Genomic DNA, 10297 nt, shown 5'->3' on the forward strand with positions numbered 1-10297 from the left:
TCTGGGGAAAGTTCACTCATAGAACCGCACCCTACAAATTATCACACCAATGACTCAAAAACAGCCTTTAATGCCATTGCCCCTTCCCACTTCCATACATTACTGTTGGTGTTGTTATTATTGTTATTACCTGCCCTTCACCCTAAGGTCCCAGGGCAGGTTACAACACAATTTCAAAAACAGTTTAAAACAACAATCGCAAAAATAAAGTGGGTCCTAACAATACAGATCTCAAGTGTCAAAACTCTACACCTCAAATGTCTTCAGACAGCTTGTAAAAAGAATTTTTTCCCCAGCCTTCTCCAAACCCATAAACTAATCCTGAATTCTTATTTCCCCCAGCTGTTTTTTTATCATACTGTATTGTTTTTTTAAAAAGAGATGTATACTGTATTGTTTTTATGTTGCATTCTGTACACCACTTACAAGATTTCAAAAAAATATCAAGCAGTTTAGAAATGCTTTCAAATAAATGAAATAAGAAACAAACAAACAATGCTACTAAAGTTGCCAGGATACCTTTTTCACAAATGATAGGACTCGGAAAGTGACATTGTCTACGCGGGGGGCGGGATCCATGCTGGGTATTCATGGCACTGCCTGGCCCACCTCACAGGGTTGTTCTGAAGCTAGACTGTCGCTCTGATCTCCTTGGAGGAAACAAGGGTTTCAGAAGATAGAAAAGTAAGGCATGGAGAGGTGGGGTGCATGCTATGCTTTGCGGCTGGGGGGACCAGTTTTTTATAGTCCTGTCAAAACACACACAGAGCGCCCGGCACGGAGGATTTCTGAGAATTACGCGCATCCATGCTCGCGGTTTCCAGGTAGAGCGGCTCTCCTGCCAGCCCTTCGGGGATCACCGGTCCCTCCGATCGCTTGCAGCTGAGCTAGAAGGTCCCGCATCCGGGCTGCTAGGGCGGGATGCACCCCCGAGAATACAGCACCCCACCTTTCCATGAAGAATCTGGAGAGCATCCTTTGGAGAGGGGGCAAGACGGCGACGGGGAGGAGACCCCGGGCCCCCTCCTCACCTTTCCTTGCGGGGAAAAAGGCTGGCCAGCCGCAGTTTCGCGCTTACCTGCGCCCCTGCTCCAGGAGTCGGTCCCTGCAGTGGTGCGCCCTGGCGTCGGAGCGCGCAGTCGGGGCGCCTCTCCTCCTCCCGCGCGGCGTGGCAAGCCCGGCCTGGCTCAGGGGCGCGGGCAGCGGCCGAGCCCGGCGCCAGCGCGTGCGCTCGCTGCTGCTTGTGGGGCTCCGCCGCCTGCAGCCGCCGCCGCCGCCTCGCCCGGCTCCGCTGCTCGCCTCTAATCTGTCCCAGACACGTCGAGACTCAGCCCCGGAGGAGAAGGGAGGGCCCCTCGCCTGGCCTCGCCGCGCCTCCTGTGCTCTCCAAAGCCTGCACCAAAGGAGAGGGAAGGAGGAAGGGGGGCGCTTGCCCTGGGCGCCCACAGCGGGGAAGGGGGTGCCCAGCCGAGCTCGGACCGGATTCTCTGAACAGGGAGCAGTCCGGGGGCATCAGGGAGGGGGCTGGCAGGGGCATCGCGGGTAGGGCCTCTTGCACCGTCCCTCGAGGCTTTGCAATGCTGCACGGGCTGCGCAGCTTGCAGAAATTGGCCCAGGGTTCGATCTTTTTAGGCCCTGAATCTCCTGGCCTTATTAGCCACACACAGAGAGATACAGGCTTTGAGACGACCACGGGGAGGACTTCAGTGGCAAAGCCCCCGCTAAACGTTTCTCTGCTTCGTCTTCCCACCCACCTTCCAACTGTTGTGCCACAACCACTCTCGCCTTCCTGGTATGTTAGGGCAAAATAATAATAATTTTAAAAAATCGGTTTGGCAATCAAGATATGAGAGGACTAAGCTCTGATCATGTGCAGCTTCACATTTTAAACTCAGTGAAATCATCACAGTTGGGAGAGTTGGCGTTGAATTTGCTTCTACCTCCATGTAAGCACATACATTTGGGAATCAGCACTGTTTTGCTTCATGCATACATTTGTTTATGAACCCCTTCCTTTGAAACATCTGAAAATGATTTCACAATAAAAAATAAGGACAATACGAGCACCCACAAGGCAACATACCATATTTTGAAGAGCAAAAAAGAGGACACTATGGTAGCTATTCAAAGCAAATAAATGCAATTTGTCTCAAACGTTACCCCTGAAAAAGAGGGTGTGTCCTGGAAAAAGAGGACACATCGCAACCCTACCTGCTTATTGGTAAGGACATACCTGCTTGGCCTCCATCTCTGGGCTAGAAAACTTATCTTGAAAAGAAGGTGGAGGAGGATGTTGTGTCAGCACCAGCCCCTGTAGACCTCCAGCTTGGTCCAGGGTTGGTTAAGGGAAGTAATAGTGCCACTGTATTCTGCTCTGGTCAGACCTCACCTGGGGTACTGTGTCCAGTTCTGGGCACCACAGTTCAAGAAGGACACTGACAAGCTGGAACGTGTCCAGAGGAGGGCAACCAAAATGGTCAAAGGCCTGGAAACGATGCCTTATGAGGAATGGCTAAGGGAGCTGGGCATGTTTAGCCTGGAGAAGAGGAGGTTAAGGGGTGATATGATAGCCATATTCAAATATATAAAAGGATGTCATATAGAGGAGGGAGAAAGGTTGTTTTCTGCTGCTCCAGAGAAGCGGACACGGAGCAATGGATCCAAACTACAAGAAAGAAGATTCCACCTAAACATTAGGAAGAACGTCCTGACAGTAAGAGCTGTTCAACAGTGGAATTTGCTGCCAAGGAGTGTGGTGGAGTCTCCTTCTTTGGAGGTCTTTAAGCAGAGGCTTGACAACCATATGTCAGGAGTGCTCTGATGGTGTTTCCTGCTTGGCAGGGGTTTGGACTCGATGGCCCTTGTGGTCTCTTCCAACTCTATGATTCTATGAAATACCTGGATATTTTATCTGCTTTAAGATATTTTGCTTAATCAGGTATTTGAGCTGTGGAGTTCTGAATTTGTTTGTTAATCCCCTCCCCACACACCTTGATTCACCAGGGTTTACCTCCTGAGACACATCAAAATCCAGCAGGCTGTGGCCCCGACTTCCCACAATCTGTCAAGACACTCTGCTCTCTCTAGTCAAAACCTCAACTAAACCAGCTACTTGTTTATTAAGTATAAATAAGCTAAGGGCAGCATACATGGTTTTGTCTCCATCCATTTGATCCTCACAACAACCCTGCGGGGTAGGTTAGACAGAGAGATAGTAAGTGGCCTGAGGTCGCCCAGTGAGCTTCATGTCCATGACCAGTTTTGAATCAGTTTTCTAACCCAAGTATAGTGGATCTTCTGTTCCAGAGGCCAAACAAAGCTACCCAGGCTTTTCTATCCAGTCCTTGGGACTGTTCCCAGACTAAAGGTAAAGGGTAAAGGGACCCCTGACCATTAAGTCCAGTCACGGACGACTCTGGGGTTGCGGCGCTCATCTCGCTTTACTGGCCGAGGGAGCTGGTGTACAGCTTCTGGGTCATGTGGCCAGCATGACTAAGGCGCTTCTGGCAAACCAGAGCAGCGCACAGAAACGCTGTTTACCTTCCTGCCAGAGCAGTACTACTTGCACTTTGATGTTCCTTTGAATTGCTAGGTTGGCAGGAGCAGGGACCGAGCAACGGGAGCTCACCCCACCACGGGGATTCGAACCGCCGACCTTCTGATCGGCAAGCCCTAGGCTCTGTGGTTTAGATTACAGCGCCACCCACGTCCCTGTTCCCAGACTAGACACCCAGTAACTGGTCCTGCTTGGTGTCCTTTCGAAGTGCTTTTGCATGGCTGGGCTGTGTCCTTGAACTGTGATAATACATCTTGATGGAGGATAAAAACATGCTGAATGAGTGTGTATTAACCCTTTGGGTTTTGCATGTCCAATGTGTACCCAACTCTACACAGATAAAAGTCATACAGAATAATGTGTGCAGTGCAATAAATAAATAAATAAATATTGCCCCACCCACTTTTGCCTCAAGCCCCACCTACCACTGACATGCGGCTTCCAGAAGTTTGCCCACGAAGGAATATGTGCTCTCAACCACTACGCCATGCTGGTGAAATCACAAGTTGCCAAGAACTTACTTTCCCCACCCCCTTTAATTGGGGCTGTCAGACCCAGGGCCTGAGGCTACTCCTGTACCTTTAATAGAGGTTTCGGGTTTTGTTTGTTTGTTTGGTGTTTAGTAGCCAAACAGTAGAGAATCCATTTTAAAAATGGAGTCTGGTTGACCTCTGTTGTAGTATATGGAATCGTTTCTGGAATGGTTTTGGGATGGCTGACTGAAATTTGACTCCTCTACCATTTCACCAGGCGTTCTCTCCTTCAATCCCTCTTTTTAATTGTTACTCTTTATTCTGCTTTCTCTTTGATATCGCAGCATCCTGTGGTTTCTTGTACAGCTTTAATTACGTCGTTTCTGGAACATGGAAAAGTGGATGGCTGCAAATATATAAGAAGGGGAGGATCTGCCAAGATTATCATTTGCTGGTATCTTGATGCTGCGCATTGCAAACCCACTATGTCTTGAGCACTAAAAAATAAAAAATGTTTAATTTTATAACATTGCCAGTTTCTTGTGGTATCTTCTGTGGCCACTGATAAAGGAAGACTTAACTTTGTAAAACTCTTTGTCTTCTATGCAGGCCTTAACAGCAGAAGAGCTCTCTCAGGGACAGAAACTTGGGAAGCCTGTTTTGTTTTTGTTTTTTTGGTGACCCCTCCCCTTCCCCAGGCTCCCTACTGAGCATGGAGATGCTTCCTGAAACATTTATTTCTGGCAACATCCTGTAAGGAACCAAAAGGAAAAGCACCAACAGTTTGTGACATCCTGGAAAACCTTTTCAATAGGAAGCAGAGGAAGGAGGACCTGACATACAGCATCGTCTTGAAGGCTTTTACAAGGGATTTTTGGTGGTGTAGAAGAAGAAGAAGAAGAAGAAGAAGAAGAAGAAGAAGAAGAAGAAGAAGAAGAAGAAGAAGAAGAAGAAGAAGAAGAAGAAGAAGAAGTAGTTCTGTGTTGTGGCCAGCGTGAGGCAAATCCACCATTTTGGAAATCATGCAACTGTTTACTCTGGGCATCTCTGAAAGACCTGTTTATTGTGGATTTTTCCAGATTGGCTTATGGACTGCCTGTACAACTGGTCTAAACCACTGACCCCCTTGGGCTTGCCTATCAGAAGGTCGGCGGTTTGAATCCCTGCGACAGGGTGAGCTCCTGTTGCCCTGTCCTAGCTCCTGTAAACCTAGCAGTTTGAAAGCACGCCAGTGCAAGTACCGCTTGGATGTGCTAAGAATAGGTACCGCTGGCTGTGACAGGAAGGTAAATGTGCTTTAGTCATGCTGGCCACATGACCCGGAAAGCTGTCTGTGGACAAACGCCGGCTCCCTGGGCCTGAAAAGTGGGATGAGTGCCGCAACCCCATAGTCACCTTGGACTGGACTTAATCATCCTTTACCTTTTTTTTTTTTACCATTACAACATGTAGCATTAATTTGCTTTCAGGATGTTTATATGTCTTCCCTTTAAACATGACATAATCTTTATTACATTGTCATGCTGGCTGGGCCTGATGGGAGTTGTATTCATTTATCTGTTTCATTTCGCCTTTCCTCCAAGGAGCTCAAGGTGACGTGCTTGGTTCTACCCAATTTATCCTCACCACTGCCCTGCGAGGCAGCTTAGGTTGAGAGACTGTCACTGGCCCAAGTGCCACCCAGAGAGCTCCATGCCTCAGCAGGGATTTGAACCCTCGTCTCCCAGGTCTTAGTCAGACCCTCTAACCACTAGACCACATGGGCTCTACACAACACCATGCTGGCTATGTAGGCCAAAACCTCTGGAGGGGTCACCATGTTATGGAATGCTGCTGCAGAGGAAAAGGAGGCATAGGATCAAGGAAAAGGCCTTCATCAGAAACCTCAAGCCTGGCTCCATTGGAGAGTTGACTACTTCCCCCAGCTCACTGGGGAGGGTGTGTGTGTCAGATTCCCAGGGTTGAAAGAGCCTGTCACTTTAATGCAGGCAGATGGGGGTGCAGGGAGAAAAGAAACAGGCCTGGCCAGAATGAGTGACAGGCAGACTGGGCTAAGCATTTCTCCCCTTAACCCCTCGCATGCCGTCCAGCATCTGGAGTTGGGGGCAGCCCACTGGCAGCTCTGCAATGGACTGCTTTGCCCCAGAGTAAACTTGCAAGTAAGGTGACTGTTATACTTAATGTCTTTTTTTTTTAAAGGCAGCTCAAGTTTATCTGTTGAGATACACCCCTGGGGGAGGGGCATAGCCTAGTGGCATCTCCAAGGACCTGAGAGGTAGGTTAGGTTGAGAGTCAGTGGCTGGCTCCCCAAAGCCACCCAGTAAACTTCATGACTGAGTGGGAATTCAAACCCTCGTCCCCCAAGTCCCAGTCTAACACACTAACCGCTACACCAGTCTGGCTCTCATCTCACCCTGGGCTTTAACAGAAGTGTCGGCAGCCAGGAAGGCTACAGAGCCCACAGCGCTGGTGGGATGAATTTCAGAATGAAAGAAAGGAATGTTCACAAACACCCCTCTCTGGCAGCACAAAAGCAAGGTGAGTGCCAACAAAAACCCATCAGAATTTCACTAAAATGTTTCCTCTCTGTTAATAACTTTAGATTGCCATTTATTTTCTTATTATCTGTTGGCAAATGGCCAAAAGACAAAAAACCACCGTAAGATAATTTTTCAGCACAGCACAGAGAATAGATTCCCCACCCAGAATTATGCACCCGAGGAATGGGGAAAGGCCGCTATCAAACGGTAGCCTTTGGACACAGTTCGTAGGTGTGGCATTCCCTCTGCATGTTCTCGGAAACTGAGGCCTCCTCACACAATCCCGTATGTGAGACACAGGAAAACGGAGGAGGAGAGAAGGAAACCCCGCTTGGCACTGAAATGTTGAAAGGCTCAGGGTGGTCTCCAGCTAAGTCATAAGGCAATAGGTCCACTGTAGTCAATAGGCTTCAGTTACTGTTGCTCATTGAGACTGAGTGTGACTGACATTAGATATTGCCCTTAAAGGGAGACAATTGAGTCAAGCATCATATTGGAAAACAGTAATATACGCAGAGTGACAAGAGCACTAAAAACCCATCAGCAAATGCAGTTGTTCAGTTACAACCCAGCCCCCCCCCCCACAAATTACTGATGGTAGATTCTACCACCTCTATTTTCAGATAGAAAAGCCCTTTATCTGCCCCATGCCTGGCATCATATGCAACGGTAGGTGTAGGGTGGATGGCTTTGGCTTGACCAAGACAGCCTCGCCAGCCCAATGGGGAGGTCCACTGGGCCCAATTGGCCCCATGGACCTTGTTTGAAAGCATGGTCACATGCGCAGCAGAAAATTGCACTTAAATTTCAGCTGCCTCCCATTTGCACCCATGATGTAAAGCATCCCAATAAATCAGCCCCAGAAAGTATGGCCAGTGGATAGGAATGGTGGCAAGTGTAGTTCAGCAACATCTGGAGGGCCAAGGGTTGTCCACACCTGATTTAAAGTGACCATCAGGCTAGCCCCGCCCACTAACTTGTTAGCAGTAGGGGGCACACACACTGCATATCTATCTGCTGTTGCCACAGGTGTCTGCTGAGACCTCACTCTCAGTTGCCATGTTTACACTGGCTACCATGTGCAAACAAACATAGCTGTGCCCATGGAAACCTGGAGGTGTAGTCATGTTTATGGGCATTGCCTGTAATTTTTTATACTGTGTGAGTGCGTGCATACACACACACACACACACACACACACACACACACACACACACACGCGCGCATAGAGTCATAAGGAACCATACCTGTAATTTTTGCTATTGCAAGCCTTGCAAAATACTGCAAGACACAAATGGTTGGCATCTGTTTTGGGATACAATGGAGCATAGCTGTCGACTTTTCCCTTTTCTTGCGAGGAATCCTATTCGGAATAAGGGAATTTCCCTTTAAAAAAGGGAAACGTTGACAGCTATGCAATGGAGGAGTGCCCTTTGGGGGTGAAGTCAAACTGTTAGAGTGTTATAGAGCCTGTGCATGCAGCTGTTGCTGTAGAGACCAATATGGGAGAGACATGTTTTATTATAGGTGGGGCAGGTAAAGACGCCCGGTTATGCTGTTGCAGATGCACCACGGCATTTCTTCTTTCTGCGCTCCTCTCAGCGCTCATTTCTCTTCTGGTCACTGCTGTGGCTACACCACCTGTCTCCAGGTGCTGTCGTCATCTGCAAGGGATTCCCACGTGGTAGGGTGGGTGTTGCCAGCGTTCATGTCACGGTTGCAGACATCTTTGTAACAAAGAGTTGGTCTGCCAGTGGGCCTGAGGCACAAACTTTAATGAACTCTCTGCTACTCCTGCAATGGAGGTCAAAATGGCTGCTAAGCTCATTGCTTCACTGGTGATTGGACCTCGGATCTCCTCTGTGAAGAAGACCTCCTCCGCTGCTGAGCTATGGCCCTTCCTCATCTGTGAAATTGCTTCCACAGCAAACGGACAAGGAATCTGAGCCCCATCCTTCCCAAGACCAGCTTACCTCATGAAAACTGTCCTCCCAACCTTGCTCTGTGCAGCTGTCTGAGCTGGTGCTTATGATTTGTGGGGACACCTCATCCACTCCAGGGTTGATTTACTTGGCTATAAAATTTATTAATGTTTGCCACAATTTTTTTGTATTATAAAAAAGAACAACAAGCAAGGGCGCTTCCTTTTAGGCAATCAATTAAAAGCCAGAGCAAGCAGAATTATCTCATTGAAATATCAATTTTTAATACTGTTGCATTCCCTGCTTCCTCTCGGCCCTTGGTTCGAGAAGGGCTCTGTGGCTCTCTCTTCCTCTCTGTCACTTTTGCATGGCATAAACATGAGGAGACCTCCTCCTTCCAGGCAAAATGGGTTTGAAATGAGCCTGCCAAGGAAGGATTGCTTTGCTCTCCCTCTGCGGGCCCATAAAACCTCCTGCTTTCATCTTGACTATCCTTTCGGCAGGAAGGAACCAGTGGACGCTGGTCTCAGAGGGCATATGGATCACTGCCCTGCCAACCTCAGTGTGCCCTCAGCCAGCACCCACCTGCCTGTGTTTTTACATAGAACTGGTTCAGGAAGCAACTCTGTCTGTCAGTTTCCTCCTCCTTAGTCTCAATATTGCTCTTGTAGGACTTGCAGGAGGCGGGCAACACATCTAGAATTAGCTGATTGTACCTGTTGTTGTCTGCCTGTCATTGGCTGTGGCGCCACCTACTGTTGGTCTCCCTGCCTTCTGCCCTATCAGGCCTGATGGGCACCAGCTACCACTGGGGGGAGCAAGGCTTTTTACCTCACCTCCAAACACTCAACACTGAAGGGTTCAGAAAAGGGCAACCAAAATGATCAGGGGGATGAAGTGACTACCTGATGAATAAAGGTTTCAGCTTTTGGGACATCTTAGCTTAGAGAAAATGTGAGGAAACACTTACAGTGGTACCTCAGGTTAAGTACTTAATTCGTTCTGTAGGTCTATTCTTAACCTGAAACTGTTCTTAACCTGAAGCACCACTTTAGCTAATGGGGCCTCCCGCTGCTGCTGCCGTGCCGCCACTGCACGATTTCTGTTCTCATCCTGAAGCAAAGTTCTTAACCCGAGGTACTATTTCTGGGTTAGCGGAGTCTGTAACCTGAAGCGTATGTAACCCGAGGTACCACTGTATTTATCTCTCTCTCTCTTCCTCCCAAAGCCTTCGAACAGAAAGGAACTTAACAGCCTATTTATTTTAGCATTAAGCTCTGAGTCCCGCCGCCACCTTGAGTCTGCAAACGAGTCTCTTTATTTTAGGGGAGCCATGTTGCTTGATTGTGGGATTTAATAAGCATTTATCCCTGATGTGTCTGCATAGAGTCGGGGGGGCACATTTGTCCCTAGGCCTCATCACCCTTATTTAAAGCTTACTTGGGACTGTCACCGCTGCACTGTGTGCAATGCCTCCCTGTGGCCCACTCGGTTTGTGTGACTGCAGTTGTTCTGAGATGCATCTGCAATGGCAGCCTGAACTGCCTACCTGCCTGTCACAGGTGTGGTTCTACATTATCAGCTATTACAGGTGGGGGTAATCAGAAGCAGGTGGGCAAAGATTTTATATATGGGCAGTTCAAACATGGCACGAACAGGAGCTCCCACAAGCTGTAACTCACTGGCAAAGCATGTGCTTTTCATGCAGAAGGTCCCAGGTTCAATCCTGGCGTCTCCTGGGAGGGCGGGAAGAGCCCCCTACCTGAAACCCTGGAGAGCTGCTGCCAGTCAGTGTAGACAGTATTG

The 10297-nt window shown here is 48.6% G+C and overlaps 1 protein-coding gene across 1 annotated transcript; it reads left to right on the forward strand.

Moving 5' to 3' along the window:
* Positions 1 to 807: 807 nt before the first annotated feature.
* LOC309375803 (uncharacterized protein) lies at positions 808 to 3329 on the forward strand (the record flags this gene model as incomplete). The annotated part of the gene is made up of 3 exons (XM_081921726.1): positions 808 to 824; positions 962 to 1792; positions 3004 to 3329. The coding sequence occupies 3 exons, from the start codon at positions 808 to 810 to the stop codon at positions 3101 to 3103; spliced, it is 948 nt and encodes a 315-aa protein (XP_081777852.1). The 3' UTR covers positions 3104 to 3329.
* Between the last annotated feature and the right edge of the window lie 6968 nt (positions 3330 to 10297).

This window comes from Podarcis melisellensis (assembly GCF_964234715.1).
Source record: "Podarcis melisellensis genome assembly, chromosome: 8".
NCBI lineage: Eukaryota > Metazoa > Chordata > Lepidosauria > Squamata > Lacertidae > Podarcis > Podarcis melisellensis.